Source organism: Triturus cristatus, chromosome 2_1 (genome assembly GCF_964204655.1).
Source record: "Triturus cristatus chromosome 2_1, aTriCri1.1, whole genome shotgun sequence".
NCBI classification, from domain to species: domain Eukaryota; kingdom Metazoa; phylum Chordata; class Amphibia; order Caudata; family Salamandridae; genus Triturus; species Triturus cristatus.
The window spans coordinates 420,033,593-420,055,742 of record NC_140581.1 but is presented as its reverse complement, the minus strand read 5'-3'; the positions used below and the strand labels follow the sequence as shown (position 1 = coordinate 420,055,742).

General features: G+C 49.1%; 1 protein-coding gene across 1 annotated transcript in view; it reads left to right on the top strand.

Moving 5' to 3' along the window:
• ADAMTS6 (ADAM metallopeptidase with thrombospondin type 1 motif 6) overlaps positions 1-22,150 on the top strand; it is a 1,840,341-nt gene that overhangs the window by 301,424 nt on the left and 1,516,767 nt on the right. The window contains exon 4 of the mRNA XM_085631708.1: positions 11,104-11,272. Coding sequence (XP_085487834.1) covers positions 11,104-11,272 — 169 coding nt within the window. The remainder of the gene's footprint in view (positions 1-11,103; positions 11,273-22,150) is intronic.

The window sequence follows — 22,150 nt, the reverse complement described above, 5'->3', positions numbered from 1 at the left end:
TCCCAGCGTCTCCTTGTCGTCCTTGGCTCCGCCCAGCTGCTCCCTGGTTGGTGGTCTGTCGAGTCCTGCTTGGTCCGCTAGACTGCTATCCCCGCTTTCGGTCCGAAACATGTGTTGGAAGTGTCGGGAGAATCCACCGTCACAGGAGGGAAACCCTCACACTGCCTCCCTTCCAGGAATGGACGTATGGGCCATTTGGACAAAGGAGAGCGGGAAAGAAAGTCCACATTCGTCTGCAGCTTCCCTGGAACATACATGGTGCGACAGGAGAAGGGCTGTAAGGCAAGAAACAAGCAGAGCACTTTAGGGTTAAAGTCTTTATTTTGGGACAAACAAGTCAAGGGGGCATGATCCGTCAGCAGAAGGAACTGTCATCCTAGAAGGTAGTATTGAAGGGCCTTTATTGCCCATTTGATGCCCAGGCATTCCTGTTCTATGGTGGCATACCGAGTTACCCTGGGAAACAGCTTGCAGCTTAAAAATAGGATGGGGCGTAGATCCCCCTTTTCATCGGGCTGGGAGAGGACAGTGCCAAGGCCCCTGCCAGCGGCATCGGTTTGGAGAAAAAAGGTTGTGTGGTAATCGGGACATGCAAGAAAAGGATCATTACATATGGCCTCTTTTAATTGTGTAAAATTCTTTTCTTGAGGAGCTGACCAGTGGAGGCGTCTCCCTGACATGGCTTTAGTTCGCAGGTCTGTGAGAGGAGTAGCGATAGCTGAAGAATAAACCTTCGATAGTAACCTACCAGCCCTACAAAGGAGCGGAAATCCTTCCTGGTGGTGGGGCGTGGGATGTTGGTGATTGCTTCTAGCTTGTCTACCTGCGGTCTGATTTCTCCTGCCTGAATGTCGTACCCGAGGTATTTAATGTGGTCTGTACCAAAGGTGATTTTCTTGGGATTAATTGTGAGACAAGCCTTTTTGAGTGTGTGTAGGACCTTTTCAAGCTGGACGAGGTGAGTTTCCCAGTTAGGCTGTGGACAACTATGTCGTCTAAATACGCGACTGCATATGGTTGGTGGGTGTGTTACAGGACATCCATCAACCTCTGAAACGTCGGCGGGGCGCCGTGCAGGGCAAAGGGAAGGAACTTGAAATGGAACAAGCCAGTGGGGGTGGAAAAATCTGTCTTTTCTCGGGCGTCTGGGGACAAAGGGATTTGCCAGTACCCTTTCGTGAGGTCGATGGTAGACATCACTCTGGCGTATCCTAAACGGTCTATGAGCTCATCAGGTACGCATCAAATTTGGAGATAGCATTTAGTTATCGAAAGTCAATACATAATCTTATGCTTCTGTCAGGTTTGGGAACAAGGACGACTGGGGAAGACCAGGCACTCTGGGAGGATTCTATTATATCTACTTCCAGCATGGCTTGTATCTCTTGGTCTACGGCCTGTCTCCTTGCGGCGGGTATGCGATAGGGTTTCAGTCTTATGGGCCTTGCTCCTGTTGTATCTATGTGATGTTCAACCAGGGTTGTACGTCCCGGTATCCCTGATATAACATCTGAAAACGAGGAACATAGGGACAGCTGTTAACCTTTCTGTTCCTCTGTCAATTGTTTTCCTAACCAAATAGTCTCAGGCCCTTCAGGGGTGGGAACAACCATAGGAATTTCAAGGGGCCTGTCAAGGGTGATGTGGTGTACAGGGACTTCTTTGCACGGAGCTGCTGGTAGGGGACCTTCCCAGGCTTTTAAAAGGTTGACATGGTAGGTTTGTCCTGTTTGGGTTTTATGTGGTACGGCTACACGATATGAAACAGGGGTTACTTTATTCAAAACCCTGTAGGAACCCTGCCATGTGGCCAATAGTTTTTTTTCCGTAGTGGGTAGCAATATGAGGACAAGGTCCACCACCTTGAATGCCCTTAGGTTTGTGTTCTTATCGTACCATCGCTTTTGTTGAGTCTGGGATCTCTCCATATTTGCATGCACTTCTTCCCAAAGAGATGTTAAAGTGTCTCTAAGGGTTGTACTGTACTGCAACATTGGTTTGTTCTCATCTTGTTCTTCGACCCATTATTCGATTGCCATATCGAGGAGTGTACGGGGTTTTCTTCCGAACAACAGCTCGAATGGAGAAAACCCGGTAGACTTCTGTTCATGTATTCATATAGCGAACAAGACCAAGGGCAATTGTCGGTCCCAGTCCCTCCCTGCTTTGTCTATGGTTTTTCTTAGCATGGATTTAATCGTCTTATTGTACCTCTCGACCAAGCCATCCGTTTGGGGGTGGTAAACGGGCATACGTATTTGCTTTATGCCAAAAAGGTCACATATCTGTTCCATAAGTTGTGACATGAACGGGGTGCCCTGATCTGTTAAGAGCTCTCGGGGAAGTCCTACACGGGAGAAACAGGAGACCATGGCCTGGGCTACGACTGTGGTGGCTGTGCTGGTTAGGGGAATTGCCTCCAGGTACATGGTGGCGTAGTCCACCAGAACTAATATAAATTGGTGTCCCCGGGCAGAGGGAAGTAGAGGCCCTACGAGATCCATACCCACCTGTTGGAACGGTGTGTTAATTATTGGTAGAGGCTATAAGGGAGCAAGGGGAAGTATGGGGTTGTTCACTAGCTGGCATCTAACACAAGCAGCACAAAATCTAGCCACTACCTGATATACTCTGGACCAATATAATTTGTTTAATAAGTACTTAAACGTATGTTCCCTCCCATAGTGACCACCCCCTGCCTGGCTGTATGCAAGATCCAACACGTACTCTCTGAAGGCTTTGGGGACCAACAACTGTTCCCTAGCTTGCCCAGTCTCCCGGGTTATTCTATATAACAGACCCTTTTTGACACAAAAAAGAGGGCCTATCTTCTCTGGGTGATCCTCCTGAGTGGTCCCAGGCATGTTGTAGAGTCGTATCATCCCTCTGGGCAGCTCGGAAGCTCCTGCTCGGTGTCTGTAGGTCATCTGGGGAAACAAGGATAGGAGTAGACAGGAAATCATAAGGCTTATGATACAAAGCCCGTTCTTCCCTCTTATGGTTTTTGTTTGTTTGATGGAGGGACCCTCTATATGGGTCTGAGAAAACGGGGCACTTCCCAACCACCCTGACAGGGGTGATGGAGGAGAGAGGTGTGACAGATACAAAGAAACCGTGGAAGGTCGGTCCCTAAGAGGATGGTTTCAGGAAGTGATGGTATCGCCCCCACCTTTCTTAAGAGGGTGTCCCCGTCTATGGTCAGTAGGACCTCTGTAAGAGGGTACAATTTATTTTCTCTATGTACACACGTGACCTGAATGTGCTCCCTCCCAAGGTCCTGAATGTCTGGTATGAGCTCTTTACTGATGACAGTATGGTGACATCCTATATCCAACAGGGCTACCACCGGTTTCACGTTCACCAGTATCTTCTTCTGATATCTCTGATGTGGTTCCCCTGCTATGTAAATGCGACCCCGGGTATACCCTACTTCCAAGGGCTCCTGGGGAGGGTTGCGAGAAGGACATTGACAGGCTATGTGTTCTCACTCTGCGCAGTGGAAACATTGTGGTCCCAGTATTGATTGTGTTCCTAATGCTGGTCGGGGTGCATGTCTTATCGGGGAAGGAAGAGTCCGACTCTCTGTGGCTGTCTTTGTCGGGGTCGCGGTGGGCCTATGGGTAAGCCCTGGGGTTGAGCCCTAAACTCAGGGGATCTATGATAGGCGCATGCCAAGTCAACGGCTGTAGCACCGGTGAGATGGGTATGTTGTTTGACCCATGTCCGGGTATGAAGAGGGAGAGCCTCCAGATATTGCTTTAGATAGATTTTCTCGGTCACGTCATCTATGGAAGAGGAAGATGATTGCAGCCACTGGTTCCCTAAATCCCTTATCCTATAGTATAGGGCACGGTGGTTATCCCCTGCTTTTCATTTTTCTTTGCGGAAGCGGGTGCAGTAGTACTCCTGGTTGCATTGTTGTCTCTCCAGAATGTCCCTTTTTATTTCGGCATGGGGGTAGTCCCCACAGGGTTGGCAGTCTGAAAGGCAGCTTGAAGTTCGCCGGACAACAGGAGTGCGATGTATTGCCCCATCTCTCTTGTGGCCAGACAGCCGTGGAGGCAACCCTCTCAAAATTCACAAAAAAGAAATCAGGGTTGTCACCCTCCTGGAATTTCTGTAAGACTGGGCCAGGTACATTGGGGTGTACTTGTGCGTTCGTTATGACATCGGTAAGGAGCAGGATAGCTGTGTCCTGGACCTGTTGGTTTGTCGTCATAAGGGACGCCTGGTCTTTCAGTGCTGCTTGTAGTGCCTCACGCTCATGCTGGGCCATTTTGATTTGTTTCTCGAAAACCAGCTGTAGATGGTGTTGGCCCTCTGCTAGTTGGGTTAACATTGCTTCCATGGTGAGGGTTTTTTTTTTTTTTAAATTCTTTTTATTTGCATTTTTAAACAATAAATAACAACACAACTCACTGCTGTGAACACAGGTCATATTATCTACGATACAGCCCCCCACCAGCCCACAGCAAATTATAGGGTCAGCATTGTCCACTTCAGTATGCAGGTACAGCATTCGCCAGATCTAATCGCCGCAGCTTTGTCACCACCCATGCACCATCCAAATCCCCGATATACACCCACATGTCTCGACGTCTACCCACATCTCAGCTGCGTCCCGCATGTTCCCACAAGGAGCATTACATCACAGCGCCTGGAGCGTAGTTTGTGCCAGCCAGTGTATAAAAGGCTCCCATATGTCTTTCGGCCGTGAACGCACCGGCATGAGCTCCCAGTACAAAGCGAGCTGTGTTTGACAATATGCTGCACTTTTTACCCAGTCCCTTATACTAGGCGACGTAGCCACCCCCCAATGCATTGCAACTTGTCGCTTGGCCAGCAAAATTAGCATCGCAGGTAGCTTCCGGTGTTTGGGTTTGATCATATGTAGAATGCCTAGTAGTGCCACTGGCGGTGCACAAGTGATCAGCAGGCCAGTTATTGTGCATATGAGCTCTATCACCCTTGTCCAGAAGGACGCCAGTGTGGGACAGTCCCACGCCATATGCAAGAATGTAGCCCCGCGAGCTCCGCAGCGCCAGCAGGTATCTGTCTCTCTCAAGCCCATGCGGTGCAGCCGGCTAGGGGTGCGATACATCATATGGATATATTTGAAATGGATCAGGCGAAGCCTGTAGTTGGGGGATAGGATCTCAAGGAGCCCACAACACAGATCCCAGTGTGCATCAGAGATTTCGGCACCCAGTTCCGCGGCCCACCTGCCACGCGCCGCCGGGGTCACCACGGGATTGCTGTTCTGCAGACTCCGGTAAAGTCGGGATATGAGCTTGCGTCCCGATTCCACCGTCAGCACATTCTCCAGGGCAGGGAAATCCGGCGGCGGCGCCGGAAATGTAGGAAATCCATGGTGAGGGTTTGTGTCATAACTACTAGACACCTGATCCCACTTCTGGGTTCAGTCTTTTTCTCTTTATTAAGGCTTTCTTCCTGTTTATCCCAATGGCCCTTGGGTAAGTATGTCCTCTCTCAGACTTGGGAATGATGAGAAACAAAAATCACAAGTGGGGTTCGAACAAAATGAAGTCCCGGTCCACAGGAAGCTATCTTCTTAAAAGAATTCCGTCCCAGCCTTGCTTCTCTCCTCAGGAGGGTACCGGAAAAGGGAAAGGAACACAAAACAAAAGGATACTGTCAGATTACTGGGTCTGGTGATGTTTTAGGGGAGAGTGCTCCCGCCACCCGTGCTCTCTATCGTGCCGTGCCTAGGTGCAAGGAGGGATTTAGTGTCTCGGGGTGGTGTGGCCCATAAACCCCACCCACCAGCCCCTAGAAGAAAAGACTCGTGCTCGGGGCACTTTCCTTGACCCACGACCCTCCTGGGCCATTGGGGTGGGAGTCCCAGCCTCCTCTTTTCCTGTTGGAGTGCTTGATTCAAGGACGTTGCTCCTGGAGGGGTCTCCTCTCTCTGGCTCCTTTTCGTTCGGGAACGATTCTTCGGTCTTCTCCCCTATCTCCAACGCCGCTTCCTCAAGTCTGATTCACGGCCTCTCTGGTTGGAGGTCCGTCGATTCCTGCTTGGTCTGCTAGACTGCTCTCACCGCTTCCGGTCCGAAACATGGCGGCCGCCATGTTGGAAGTGTCAGGAGAATATGCCGTCGCAGGAGGGAAACCCTCACACTGGCCTATAGGATGATATATCCAGAGGGGGTGCATGGAATCAGTCTGGCACCATTCCAAAGGTTATGCTATCCACAAACACGCAGGTCCTACCGTAGGGTGGAAACTACACAACATCTGGTGGGCTTGGGTAACATATTTGTGCAGAATGAATCTACATGTCACTCCATCATCTCTCCTAAAATTTGGAACAATTTAGATCTGTTTTCACAGGAGACTCGGTGTACTTATGTCTTTCCAGGTTCCTAATGATTGTCACATTTCCATCCTCCCCCTACACTGAAGACACACCAAGCTCCTCTTTCTCTTCATCCTCTTCTTTCTGTTTCTTCACCGTCTCACTTCTCTGTTCTTTACTGCCCCCTTTCTCCCTTACTTGCCTCTTTTACTGTCACACCGCTTCTTCTATTTTTACTCTCTTTACACAGCTTTAGTGTATCATTCAGCTTCCTTGACGTCTCGTTTTCCTACTTTGATTTTCAAGGGCACTTTTTGTTTCTCCTGCTGGGTAATGTTTTATTTACCGCAGATCATATTTGCAAAAACGAACAGTATACAACTTTATGCTGACAGTATCCTGAAATTCCTGTATTATTTGTCAAGACGGTAATCAATCAATCAAGGCATATATATAGTGTGCTAATCACCTGGGGGGGGGGGAGAGGTAGCCAGGCACTGGGGCTTGATGGGCTCAGTCGAACAGCCAGGTTTTTAATGCCCTCTGGAATTGCAGAAAAGAGCAGGCGGTCCATAGCTGCAGGGGAAGGTCATTTCATGTCTTGGCCGCGAGGTAGGAGAAGGAGTGCCTTCCACTTCTGCTGCTGTGGATGCGGGATTGTGGGCAAGGGAGAGGCACGCAGAGCATAGCTGTCTGGTAGAAGCTGAGGAGTTGGTTGATGTAAGCTAGTCCTTGGTTGTGTAGAGGCTTGTATGTGTGGGCCAAATGTTTGAATTGGCATGTTTTCTGTATGGGAAGCCAGTGGAGTTTTCTGTGGTGGAGGGTGACGAGGGTTCGACGAGGAAGGTCGAGACTGAGTCTGGGTGTGGTGCTCTGTATGGTCTGAAGTCCCTGTAGGATGTGGGTAGAGATCCTTGAGTAAAGAGTGTTTTGCCATTGTCCAGTCGGCTGGTGATTAGGGCCTGTGTGATGGTGCGTCTTGTGTCCTGGGGTACCCACTTGAAAATTATTTGTAGCATTTGCAGAGTGAGGAAGCAGGCGGAGGAGACGGCACTAATCTTGGATTTCGTGGTCAGTTTTCTGTCCAGGATCATGCTGAGGTTTCTGGCATGTTCAGTGGGTGTGGGTAATGGTCCTGGATCCACAGGCCTCCATTAGTCGTTTCAGGGAGTGGTGTCATTACTGAAGATGAGTACTTCTGTTTTTTCTGAGTGCAGCTTCAGGCAGTTGTCCTTCATTTAGGTTATGACGCTTGCCAAGCACCTGTGGAAGTTGTTTCTGGTGGTTGTGAGGTCTTGGGAGAGGGAGCGGATGAGTTGTGTGTCGTCTGCATAGCATATGATGTTATTTCCGTGGGATTGGACGATGTTGGCCATGGAGGCCTTTTAGATGTTGAAGAGGGTGGGGCTGAGGGATGATCCTTGAGGGAAGGGGCATATGATGTCTTTAAGTTTGGAGGTGAACGGTGGTAGGCGAATCTTCTGAGTTCTTCTGGTGAGGAAGGAGATAATCCATTTGAGTGCATCTCATACTGCTGTGGTGCAGTCATGTGAGGGAATACGATGTTGAATGCCACAAGAGTTAATGGAGGATCAGTGCCTCCATTTCTCCCCGGTCGAGGAGGGCTGGGATGACATCTGATGGGGCTATCAGAGCCGTCTCTGTGTGGTGGTTGCAGCAGAATCCAGACTGAGAGATGTGGAGGAGGTGGTTCTGTTCCAGATGGTTCTTGAGTTGCCTGTTGATGGCTTTCTCCAGGACCTTGCCTGGAAAGAGGAGCAGGGAGATGGGGAGGTAGTGTTTAAGTTCACTGGGGTTGGCTGATAGCTTCTTTAGTAGGTGTATGACCTTGACATGTATCCAGACTTCGGGGAAAGTGGTCATGGTTAGTGAGATGTTGAACAGAGTGATGAGTTTGTGGCTGATCCTGTGGCTTCTAGGATTGAAGATGTGGTGTGGACAAGGATCCGTGGGAGCTCCTGAGTGAAACGTGTTCATGATGGTGGTGGTGTCATGGGGGGTAAGCTGGTTCCGTGTGGTCAGTAGGTGGTCAGTGCTGGTTGCAGTGAGGAGATGAAAGTAGAGGGAGTCTGTTGGCGCGAGCTGAGGTTCGAAGTTTCTGTAGATGGTGATCATCTTGTCATGGAAGAAGTTGGCGAGGTACTTGCAAAGTTCTTGAGAGGGGATTATGCTATTTTATGGGATGGGGTGGTTGGAGAACTCCCTGACAGTCATGAAGAGTTATTCACTGTGGTTGGAGCTGGAGTTTATCCAATCAGCTAGGGCATATTTCTTCTCCCTCAGCTTACTGTGGTAGCGGTTGAAGGATGATTTGAAAGTGGTCCTGTTGGAGGTATTCTTGCTTTCGCACCATCTTCTCCAGTCATTTGCACTTGCATTTTGCTGTAGTTAATTCTTCAGTGTATCATCTGGGATTTCTTCCCTGCCTTGAGCAGAAAGCAACAAATCTTGAAGTTCTATTCGATACACAGTTGTGTTTTTCATATCAAATCAACCTGGTTACCTCGTTGTGTTTTTATCTTTTAAGCGTGTTCAGGAAAGTACTCCCTTTCATCCTGATGGAAATGCAGAAAATGGTTGTTGTAGCCCTGGTGCTGTCTCGAATAGACTATTGCAATGTGTTATACTTGGGCACTCAGAAACATTTGCTTCTGGAGCTTCAATTGCTTTAAAACATGGCAGTGCGTCTTCTCTCCGGGCATTTCAAAATTTGCCCCCATCTCTAACGGAATTAGGGATTTGCATTGGCTGCAAGTTAGCAAAAGAATTACATTTAAGGTACTGTATATAGTCAACAAGGCCGTGCACAGTGGTGGCCCGGCCTCTTTCCAGAAGGTGCATGCGTGACACATTCCTGGCCGGAATCTGAGATCAGGTACAGAAAGAATAGTCTCAGTACAAAGAATTAGGAAAGCCAGATTGGGGGGACTGTTTCTCCTTCCTGGCTGCCAAACTTTGGAACTCCATGGCAATGGGACTGCAATTCCAATCTAATCTAATCTATGGACTTTTAGAAAGCTGCTAAAAACCTGGCTGTTTTCTAATTACATGAAATAAACAGTCTGTTGTCTACTGTTCAGAATTGCTAGTTGGAAAGCACCTCTGTAATTGCGCGCTCTTAAAAACGGTTACTTACTTATGTTGCTTGCTTGGTGGATCTCATGTGCCTGTTGGTCTTGATGGGGGTGATGCTGTTAGTGTTGTTGGTTATCCATGTGTTGACACTGTGTTCCAGGTTTGTGGCGGTGTCTAGGTTGGATGTGTTGGGGGCGTTGGTCCATTGTGTCTGTGTCACTTTGCTCCAGCTGTGGTGGAGGGCATTGGGTGGAGGTACCCAGATTCAAATGTACATATACTTTCCTCATGTTTAGCTTCTTTTTGATGTACAACCTACATGTTTATATTAATCGATGATCTTTTGCTTTTTCTTGTTCTTAATATCCTCAAAGAAAACTCACTGAAATAAAAAAAATAAAAAATTCCTTTCTTGGGACCAACATGCCTCATGTGGTGGTTCTGGACAGGAACAGTGCCCCCACACTATATAAAGCGTTGTGAAAACTATTGTCGTTTTATGGGCCTGTATTGGATGGACCAGTGGGCCAAAGTTTTCCAGTGGTGCAGCCGGGTAAAGCTGTATCTGCAGAAACGTAGCAATTCCCTCACTTTAAAGTGGAGTGAGGTGCTATAGGATTGGTGGATGGTGCATCCGTCAACCTCTAAGTGACACTGCACGTCTCTTTGGAACTAGGATATCTGCAGTCTAATCTTAACTTTCAATCTATGGTGATATTCAAACTGTTACCGCACCCACCCATCTCTTCTTAACTGCCGTGTCTCATTCAGTTCAAGGATCTGTGCAAGACCCACAGGGTTGCTTGCAGCAAAGTTGTATTCAGCATCCATCTGGCCTTCTATACCTTCAGATCTAAGAAGGCTTACAGTTTAGGTGTGCCCAGACTAACGACAATAACATTCTGAAATCTCACACATGTAATTGTAAATTGTATTTATATAGCGCTTACTTCCCCTGACGTGAGTGTTATATCTGCAAACTCCCCCTTGCCCTATGTGAATTGAAATACAGAGCAGGGAGGGACTACAACCAGCTACCGAATGCACACCTCACTTCCTACCTTTTTCCTAGCTATGTGGCACAAGAGCACCCATCGATCAACAGCATCTGGATGTGCAGCGCACGGTTATATAATAATGCACAGTGATGTTGGATCCCGGAACTTAAGTTATCATTACTGAACCCAGGACCTTAAACTATTTTCCCAGAAAGCGTAACTCTAGAATGTCTGCGAGAATAATCAGACAATTTGAAATTGAGGCAAAGCTTTAAGACCGAAATGTTTAGAAGAATCGTTCTGTCAGTCAGACCCATCTTCCATGAATAGCTGCTTCTATCTAGAAGCAGCGTTTTGGAGACATGCTGGCATGGCTTTAAAAATCTGCCATGAAGTGATAAAAATGTAGCATAACCTAAAATAACATAAAGTAAAATAAGTTTGTCCCGTAGCAGAGTTGTAGGATCTAGGGAAATCAATGCACTGACCCTGTGTTCAGTTCCGTTGTTTGACAAAAATAGGTGTAAACGTCTGAATTAAGGCGTATCCAAACACTGAACACTTACCAATGAAAGGTTACTATGAAGATGGGATATGCTAACCTCTCCTAATTACTTCTAATATTACTGACTGTGTTTCCAAGTTCAAACTTCTGGCTTATCTAAACTTATTTTTCTTCTCTCCATCAAGCATGGTATTATTGCCACAGAAGATGAAGAATATTTTATTGAACCTTTAAGCAACAGTACTGAAAATGCCAAACACTTCAGTTACGATAATGGCCATCCTCATGTAATTTACAAAAAATCTGCCGTTCGTCAAAGATATGCAAGCAATCACTCCTACTGCGGTGTCACAGGTAAACGTGTCCAAGAAGTCTTTGGTGAAGCTTTCCATTCTTGAATGTATTTGTTGTGTCATAACAATCTTTAAGGATGTTATTTTGATTTGAAGTGTTTAAACTTGATGGTCCACGTTTAAGGGTTTTGTAATTTAGAAATTATAACTGGCATTAATTTTAGAACTGGAATAAACCTCTGAAATTTGAAGGACTTGAATGATGACATTTATGACATTTATGTTAACAAAGGGTACTCTGTCGCAACAGAGTACCCTTTCTGACAACCTGAAGGTCCGCTCGCCTCATTTAGAGTTTGGCGGACCTTCAGTGTATAGACATCAGAGAGTACTCCATCTCCCCCTTCTGTACACCCCTCCGACAGCCCGGCAGAGTAAAGTTTGGCCATGTGTCCGCCTACCTTATTTAGATTGGGCAGACATATGGCCAGGTTTCACTGTCTATCACCGCCATGAAAAACGTTGCTTTGGGATTTATTTTTTTAACTTAAAAAAACGTTGTAAGTTTGTTACCTTGTTGACAGAGCTCAGCTGTCCCTCACTTACAATGCATTTCTGGGAACTTCCTTAACTGCATTTCCTGCAAATGCTAGAAATGTCCGCAGGGGCAGTGAACATCTCTAAATACGGCAGGTGGAGTACCCTCACCATTGCAGGAGTAAAGTACTCCACCATGGCAACGGCAATTACTCCATCCACTGATAATTAAATCAGCCCCTTGGCTTACCTGAAGTTCACTTGCAAAGGGTGGATAAATACACCGTGGTTCTGAAAGGTCTGGAAGCGTTTTCCTTGTCCCAAAAGGCATATTTGATGTCCAGTCAGCACCTCATATGGGATTCTTTTTCCCAGACCCTCCTATAACAGATTTCCATGTGTACACCCCAGGGCACAATCTGACATCAACGGTCAATCAAAGCACAGTGTTTTGGGAAGGGAGGAAGCTCAGGCCCAAACCTATCCTTATGCTTCCAAGGTCAGGAGTATATTAGTAATGCGAATAAAATTGAAAGGAAGATGAGCAGTTAGGTGATAGACAACAACCCTGCACTACTAACAGGTAAAGCTGCACGTTTTACCATGTAAATGTTTGACGGTAAACACCGAGTTGCCCTTGGACACTTCCTCAAAAGAGCTTAATAATGTGAACTTTTTGTTAAAGTGCCTTTAACTGAATTAAATAGATTTTTTCCGTGGTTGTTGGAGGCCTTTTTGGAACGTTAATGTTCATGAACTTAGAAAATAATTTTTACTGTGACATCCACATCCATCTTCTTTATATTTGTTTTTTGCCAGTTCGTTATCAGTCAGTATTTTCTTGTTAGGCTTTTGGTTTTTAAACGTTTGTTTGAGGACAAATCTAAGATAATTGTAGTTGGGAATAAATTTGTTTGACACACTGTAAAGGTGTTTAAAATTTAGATTTTTAACGAAGAAGAATGGTGTGGATATCTGTACAGTGTTTAGGATCTGTAGGAAACACTTTACGCCAGATATTCTAGGGCTGGAGTTAGACTGGTTTTCAGTATGCTCCATAGTTTCAGGAATCTGTGACAGACATAATGCAGAACAACAGTGAAGATTATAAGCCTGCAATATTATGCATTCTACACGACACATTCAGCTCAAAATGACTCTCTCTGGCCTTGATTTACAGTCCTAAAAAGCTTGCTAGCGTGATGAAATTTCTTGGTGATCAGTATCATGAGATATGTGACCAAGTATCATCTCTCAAATCTATAGTCTTTGTTCAAGATAACATTCTGGCATCTAACAGCTGTCAGCTACCAAACTGTAATGTATATTCGGCTCAACTCCAAATCTAGACACATTATATTAATCCAGCAGTTGCAGACGTAGGGAAGCAGCACATAAGGGTCATGAATCTCAACAGACTCAGCTCTCATCTAGCCCCACTTTCAGTGGCGTAACATAAGCCCCTACAGCCCCCGCCATGCATAGTACCCTGGCCTCAGAGCTCCTGTGTGAGACCGGAGGGGGGCCCCTCCATTTACTTTGCAGGTGGCCTCCCTCAAGTTTGCCTTCTACTTCAATGTCTAACAACCATTAACTCGCCAAAAACATGTACACACTCAAACTGTTGCTCAGCTGAAGCCCGTGACACTGAAATTTATTGCATAGTCCTGAATGACAGTCCTGAAGAGCAACACAACTGCCATCTGATACTGTAGCAAGCAAGTATGATATGGATTGTGAAGCTCTGCGCCTGTGGAGATGCCTTACAGTTGATCAGTCACCTGCAGTTTCTCTCAACATCATGGTGGACAAACTCAGCAGGCGTCATCTGCCCGATTAGGAGTTGTGTCTGCATCTGAAGTTGGCACAGGGCATTTTTCGCCCAATTTGGTGTGCCTGTAATATATCTTTTTGCTGCTGTGAGAACTCTGTGTCCAGCCTTTTGCACCATGGAATTTCCTCTACGAGAATCCTTGAGAGACGCATTCTGTCTTTACTGGGACTCGCACCTCTTTTGCATGTTTCCTCTTCTACCGCTGAGTGCCTGAAAACGTCACGTGGAACCAAACTGAGCTCATTCTAATAGCACTTTACTGGGACTTGAGATTCTGGTACTCTGAGCTCCTGAATATCAGCATATGCCCTCCACTTTGACTGCATTTTCCGGAGCACCTGCTGTCCTGGCAGCTTGGCTGACTCCTGTTTCTGAATCTCCACAAACTATACCTCCATACATGGAGATTGAGCAGCATTAATTGAGTGGTATTGATCTTCCATTGAAGTTGGATTTGGTTTGGATGCTAGCTGTTCATTTACAAAGTCTGTCTATTCAGTTGGTTGGTCTAAATTTGTTTCCTTTATAGTGAGGAGAAACAGGTAGACCCCACTACAAGCTAAGCTGCCTGATCTCCTTCTGTTTGTTTTGTTGTACCCTGAGGCTTTTAACTCTGGTTCTCACTGCTGTTACTTCTGCACGTCACATCAGTTATTTGCAAGCATTATCAGTCCCACATCTGCATACCACCATTTTCTCTGACGGATTGTTGCTTTGGACACCTACTTTCTTGTTTCCAACAGTTGTTCTACCTTTTCATGTCTAGAAATCCATCACACTCCCCACTTTCATCTTGCTGCTGTAATCTTCTAAGAAGGAGGAGAAGTTGCAGTGGTTGGATCCTAAGTGGGCTCCTAATTTTTACTAAGGAGTACCGGGTGGATGATCGACTTTTCTTTGTTTTTGCTGGTGCAAGGAAAGGAAGAGCAAAGCAGAAATGGAATTTACCATGATGGATTGTCCTTTGCATGACGTTGTGTTACACCTTTGTTAAAATGGATCCTCCTGATGGCATTTGGGCTCATTCCACAAATGCATAGGCCACTATTTCAGTCTTGGCTCCAGAGTGTACTTGAACTGGACGTCTGCCAAGCTGCCATGTGAACATCCATCCACACTTACACAGGCACTGTTTTATTGATTCACATGTCCCCAAATACTGTCATCTTGCCCATTCGGTCCTATAGGACTTCCTGGGGTGATGCCAGCTGCTCAGACCTACCTCTTGGAGGGGAATTGCTTTGATGCCAATTCACAAGGTAAAGAATCTGCAGTTAGAAGTATTCACCAGAGATACAAGTTACTTGCCTTGAGAAACACTCCTTCTGTTGGAAAAGCTATGTAACCACAGATTCCTCACTGCCCACTCTCCTTCTCCTTCTTTAGAGGCAATAAGGTTCCAAGTTAGATGATGCTCACCGTTGACATCCTCAATTGGTCAGTGACTCTCCACATCTAGAGGAGTGGAAAATATCATGGTATAAAATGCCAACAGCATGCAGGGATAATGCGTATGTCTTGTCATGTCCAGTGGTGAGATAGTTATGACAGAGGCCAGTGTGTAAGAGCAATTGCAGAAAGGGTTCCTGTTCCAGTCTTGCTCCTGGAGAAATGAACAAGCTGAGAAATATGTGCTTAGACAGATTATCTACCAGAAAGAGTGTTACGGAAGGGATGTCACATGTTCTTTTGAACCAGGGTTGCCCACCAGATAAAACGATAAACTCAGTGCTGAGGTCCCATGACATGCTAATTCACCTAACCAGAGGGAAGAATTTTTTAAGCCCTGGTTATTATCATCCTAAGATACCAGTGCCCTCCCTTAAAATAAACAATAAAAAAAAACATTCATCCCAAGGATACTCAAAAGAGCTAAATAACCAAAGGAAAGAATTCACACTGCCTAAGAGGAAATGTAAAAAAAAAAACACCAATCAGGTTTCAGATCTGGACACGCCAAAGAAAAGGCCTTCCTAAAGGTAGTTAGTGGACGATGCCCTTAAAATCGTGGATTGTGAGCAATAATTCCTCACCACTTGCTCTACCTCTAAAGCAGTCAATACAATTGATCACATAATTCACCTCAAGACCTTGAGTAACACACTAGGACTTAAGGACTCAGTACTTAAATAGTTCTCCTCATATCTCTGCAACTATAAAATGGAATCACACATGGGCAATCATTGTTCTCCTCTGTACGCCATGCCGCTTGATGTATCTTAGGGGTCTGTCCTTGCCCTCCTTTTATTCAGCCCAAACATTGAACCATTAGGGGACCCCTTAAACTATCTTGCAATTAACCACCATCATTACATTGATGATACTCAGCTTTTCCTTAGACTAAGCTCTGTGAAGGATGTCACCTTCTTGGAAACTGTATTGAGCAAGTTACATCATGAATGACACAACAGAACCTTAGTCCTAATCTCTCCAAAACTGAGTTTTACTGTTATGACTGCCTATTACAACTCAACACTAAGGTGAATTTCCTCCCTCAAAATAGTAGGAATTTCACTCTTATTTTAACGATGGTTAAAAAGGCACAATGTCTGGGTTTTGTACTTAACAACAGCCTCCATATTGATGAACATTTCACTATTGAGGGAGCCCAATTTCAATGAAATAGTTTATTCCAAAGAAAGACCTGAAGACTGTAGTCTAAACCTTGGATCTGAAAGAAACACGTTAGTTAGATTCCTCACCTTAGAATATCCCCAGGCGTCAGACTGGATCCGGAAGATTTTTCGTCAGCAATACCCCTTGCGCGTCGCTAGGCGTCGTCTGCGGCTCCGCGTCCGTCGTCGGCGTCGTGCGCCGGAATGACGTCGTCGGAGTACTTAGACGCCGCCCTCGCGCGCTGACTTCAGTTCTTCTTTTTTCCGCGCCAGTAAGCGCAGATCCGGGAGGGCTACCCCTTTTAGTCTTTTTTGACTAAGTTTTTTGATCCTTTTTGATCTTGTCTCGACTCCGGTGCCGGTAGGATGCCTGGTTTCAAAGCCTGTGCTGACTGCAACCGCTTGATGTCGGTTACGGATCATCACCGCCGGTGCCTTTACTGTTTGGGCCTCGACCACGACGCGGAGTCGTGTTCGGACTGCAAGGCCCTGACCTTGAAGGCTAGACAGGAGCGGTCCCGTAAGCTCCTCGCGATTCGCCACTCGGCTCCACGCCCCTCTCGATCCCGGTCCAGGAGGAGGTCCAAGGATCGGTCGCGGAGCCGCAGCCGACGTCATCATCGCTCGTCTGGCTCCAAGTCTTCGGGTAAGTCGAAGCACTCCAAGAAGTCCAAGAGGCGACACCGCTCTTCGGACTCCCCTCGCCGGTCGCGCCACTCGGCCGAGGGTCTGGGTGGTTCCACCCCCGCGGCTCCAGCGGCGCCGCAGGCGCCGCGCAAGTCCCCATACCCGCCGGTCCCTGGGACTGACGCGACGCCGGCGGAAGTCAGTGCCTTCCTCTCGGCCATGAGGAGCCTGGCTCTGCCGTCGACGCCCGCTGGCGCGCCTTCGGGCCCCGCGGACCCGACTGGGCAACCTTGCATGCCGGCGGCTCCGGCCCCGGCGCCGTCGCCGGCTTCCCGTCCCCGAGTCCACGCCGACGCCGGTCGACCTCGTCACGCCTCCTCCGCCGGCGTCGACACCGGTTCCACCTCCGACGCCGGCTCCGCTCGGCGTCGAGCCCCAGTTCAGCCCCGCTCCGGATCTGGCGCCGTTACGGCGTCGATGGACGCCGCGTACGGCGCCGTTAGAGACACATTATGTCTATCGTCCGGCTCCGATCCTTCCTCCTATTTACCAGGAATCGGATGACGGGGCGACAGGGAGGGGTCCGATGACCCTATGGCCATTCAGGCTCAGCTGTCACAGGACTGGGCAGATGAACTGGGGGAGGCCAGTGGTCTGGATACCTCACCAGACACTGGATTCATCTCTCCTCCGACTGTGGCTTCGGAGGAGGGTGCTGCTTTCTCTGTGGTGCTGCGCAAGGCGGCCGCAGCCCTTGGGCTCGAGCTGCCTGCCGTGGCTGTGAGGACTAACGTCCTCACTGAGGTGCTTCAGTCTGCAGCAAGCTCCACTGAGCCTCTGCTGCAATTCAATGAGGCCCTCATTGACGTTCTGCAGGGCACCTGGTCCAAGCCCTCCACAGTCCCTCCTGTGGACAGGAACGTCGCTAGGCGCAACCGCCCTGCTCCGGGCGACCCCAGTTTTCTGTCCCAACACCCCACCCCCGAGAGCTTCGTTATCCAGGCTTCTACCTCCCAATCCTCCTTCCCGACCGCTCCGCCGGACCGGGATTCCAAGAGACTGGAACAGTTTGGCAAAAAGCTGTTCTCCTCCCTTAGTTTGGGTCTGCGGTCCTTGAATACCGCCTATCTTTTGGACCGTTATTCCCACTCTCTGTGGGATACGGTGGAGGACGTGCTGCCCCTGTGCCCGGAGGAGGCCCAGACACGACTTACCCAGGCTCTGGCCGATGGGAGGGATGCAGCACGACATGCAATCCGATGTGGGCTTGACACTACGGACTCGCTGGGTAGGGCGATTTCTACCACGGTGGCGCTTAGACGTCACGCCTGGCTGCGGTCCACGTCCTTTTCGGGGGATGTCCAGAGCACTCTCATGGACATGCCCTTTGATGGCACTCGCCTTTTTGGTGAGAAAGCGGACAGTGCGCTGAATCGCTTTAAGGACTCCCGGGCTACGGCCAAGTCCTTGGGCCTCTCGGCCCCGCGGTCGCAAACTTCCGCCTTTTGCCCCTTTCGTGGCCAAGGAAGGGGTGCCTCCCCACGTCAGCCTAGCCACCAGCCGCAGAACCAACCTGCGCGTGGTCGCGGACGTGGTTTCCGCCGAGGCGGTTCTGGAGGACGACGCGGTCAGCCCACATCCACCCCGGCAGAATCCGCCTCAAAGCCTTCCTAGTCCGAGCTTTCAGGCCCATTCCACGCCAGTGGGCGGCAGAGTTCTCCATCACCTGCTCCACTGGCGGTCCCTCACATCGGACAGGTGGGTGCTGCAGATCGTCCGAAGGGGCTACTCCCTCCCCTTCGAGACGACCCCTCCAGCCATGCCACCGCAGCACCACCGTATCTCGGGGGATCATTTGAATCTTCTCCACGAGGAAGTTTCGCGTTCCGAGCCCAGAAGTAGGTCGTGGTTGTTATTCCCACTACTTTCTGGTGCCCAAGAAGGGCAAAGGGGGCCTGCGCCCTATCTTGGACCTCCGGAACGTCAATGCCTTCCTCCAGAAGGAAAGGTTCAAAATGTTAACTTTGGCTCAGGTTCTAGCTGCCCTAGACCCTGGAGACTGGATGGTAGCGTTGAACTTGCAGGACGCATAATTCCACATCCCCGTCCTGCCGGCCCACCGGCGTTACCTGCGGTTCACGGTGGGTCAGGAGCACTTTCAGTTTACCGTGCTCCCCTTCGGCCTTACCAGTGCCCCTCGGGTGTTCACGAAAGTGATGGCGGTGTTCGCAGCTCATCTGCGCAGATCAGGGGTTCCGGTCTTCCCCTATCTCGACGACTGGTTGTTGAAGGCGGGCTCGCCCCAGGCACTCGTCTCCCACCTCCAGACTACGGCGGATCTCCTGCATTTGCTGGGGTTTTCCATCAACGTGCCGAAGTCACACCTGAGTCCCTCTCAGAAGCTCCTCTTCATCGGAGCGGTTCTCGATTCGGCGCAGTTCCGGGTCTATCCGCCAGAACAGCGGGTCGGGATATTCAGGCCCTGATTCCCATCTTTCGGCCTCTATCCTGGATTTCGGTCAGGCTAGTGTTGCGGCTTCTGGGGCTGATGGCCTCCTGCATCCTACTAGTGCATCACGCCAGGCGGCGCATGCGGGCTCTGCAGTGGGACCTGAAGTTTCAGTGGGCCCAGCATCACGGCAACCTGTCCGACCATGTCTTGATCTCGGAGGGCACTGCACAGCAGTTGCAGTGGTGGCTCATGGACCGCGATTGGGTCACGGGCAGGAGCCTCTCCCTTCCCCAACCGGAGCATGTCGTGGTGACGGATGCGTCCCTCCTGGGATGGGGTGGCCATATGGGAGAGGCGGAGATCAGAGGCCTCTGGTCTCCGGCGGAGTCTCGCCTCCACATCAACCTGTTGGAGTTGAGAGCGATCCGACTTGCACTGAAAGCCTTCCTTCCCTCTGTCAGGGGAAGTGTTGTGCAGGTGTTCACGGACAACACCACCGCCATGTGGTATTGCAACAAACAGGGCGGGGTGGGGTCGTGGACCCTTTGTCAGGAGGCTCTGCGCCTCTGGACGTGGCTGGAACACCAGGGTGTCACCCTAGTGGTTCAACATCTGGCAGGCTCTCTGAACGCCAGAGCAGACGAACTCAGCCGCCGGTGCATGATGGATCACGAATGGCGTCTGAACTCCGAAGTGGCGCAAGGTCTCTTTCAGCAGTGGGGAGAGCCTTGGTTAGATCTATTCGCCACCGAAGAGAACGCGCAATGTCAGCAGTTCTGCGCGTTGGAATATCCAAGGCGGCACTCGCTCGGCGACGCTTTTCGTCACGAGTGGAGTTGCGGTCTGTTGTACGCCTTTCCGCCTATACCACTTCTGCCCAGAGTGCTGAAGAAGATCAGGCACGACCGGGCCCAAGTCATCTTGGTGGCTCCGGATTGGGCACGAAGGTACTGGTATCCCGAGCTACTCAGTATGTTGACCGATCCTCCGATACGTCTGCCCCTTCGGGAGGATCTTCTGTCGCAGCAGCAGGGGACGGTCCTCCACCCGAACCTGTCCAGCCTCCACCTCCATGCGTGGAGATTGAGCGGCGGCAGTTGATGCCATTTGACTTGCCTCCTGAAGTCTGTGATATCATTCTGGCAGCCAGGCGTCCCTCCACAAAGACGGTATACGCCTGCCGGTGGAACAAATTTGTTGCATGGTGCACAGCAAAGGCTGTGGATCCCCTTTCCGCCCCTCTTTCTGAGGTTCTCCTCTTTCTTCTTTCTTTGGCCCAGCAGGGCTCTGCCCTGGGCACCTTGAAAGGTTATCTTGCTGCCATCTCTGCCTTCTTGCGGCTTCCTGATCAGCCTTCTCTTTTCAAGTCCCCTGTAGTTACACGCTTTCTAAAAGGCATTACTCACACGTTCCCTCCTGTCCCTTTTGTAATGCCTCAGTGGGACTTGAATCTTGTTCTCACATTTCTAATGTGCGCTCCCTTTGAGCCTCTTCATAATTGTCCTCTTCGTCTGCTGACGCTTAAGACTGCTTTTCTGGTAGCCATCACCTCGGCTAGACGGGTGAGTGAGCTCCAGGCTTTATCATCAAAGCCTCCTTTTCTATCTGTTCATCCGGACAAGGTTGTCCTTCGGCCTCGTCCTTCCTTTCTACCGAAAGTGGTGACCCCCTTTCATCTTGGGCAGTCTGTCACCTTGCCCACCTTCTTTCCGCCTCCGCATCCTTCCAAAGAGGAAGAGAGGCTCCACCTCCTGGACCCAAAACGTGCGCTCTCCTTTTATCTGGACAGCACAAAGCAGTTCCGGGTGGACGACCAACTTTTCGTTGGATACGTGGGTGCTAAGAAGGGGAAAGCTGTGCACAAACGGACCATCTCTCGGTGGGTCGTTTTGTGCATCAAAATTTGTTATTCATTGGCAAAAAAGTACCCTCCTGTTGGGCTGCGCGCCCATTCTACTCGGGCCACAGCGGCTACTACTCCTTTGGGACGGGGTGTCCCTTTGCAGGACATCTGTCAGGCGGCGCCGTGGGCTTCGCTACACACGTTTGCCAGGCATTATTGCCTCGACAGCCAAGTCCGGAGGGATGGCTTCTTTGGCCGTTCTGTCCTCCAGGACTTTCTAGTGTGATCTTGGTTCGCAGACCCACCACCGGGGATGGTATTGCTTGGGTATCTATTCTAAGGTGAGGAATCTAACTAACGTGTTTCTTTCAGATGAACAAGTTACTTACCTTCGGTAACGATGTATCTGTAAGAAACATTAGTTAGTTAGATTCCTCACTGACCCACCCATCCTCCCCGTTCTGCGAACTGACATCTAGGGTTAAGGCTATCCCTTTCAGGGCCCTAGTATTTTTTGGCACCAGTGTCCGTATCTTGCATGGCTCTGCGTTCCTGGCGCGGAAGGCTATGTACAAGAACTGACGTAAGCGCGCGAGGGCGGCGTCTAAGTACTCCGACGACGTCATTCTGGCGCCTAACGCCGACGACGGACGCGGAGCCGCAGATGACGCCTAGCGACGCGCAAGGGGTATTGCTGACGAAAAATCTTCCGGATCCAGTCTGACGCCTGGGGATATTCTAAGGTGAGGAATCTAACTAACTAATGTTTCTTACAGATACATCGTTACCGAAGGTAAGTAACTTGTTCTTCTATGTAGACTAGACTATGCAGCACACCCCTGATTCTCTTTCCTAAATCCTATATTAGCTCCACTAAAAGTTCTAAGCTATCTAGTTGGTCAGTATTAGAACTTATTGATCTGAAAATTGTTTCACAGAAACATGATTTCAACAATTTGCTTTAAGAAAATATCTATATCTATATTTTCTAAGCAGATCACCTTCATCTGGAATTTGGGGAATTTACAAAG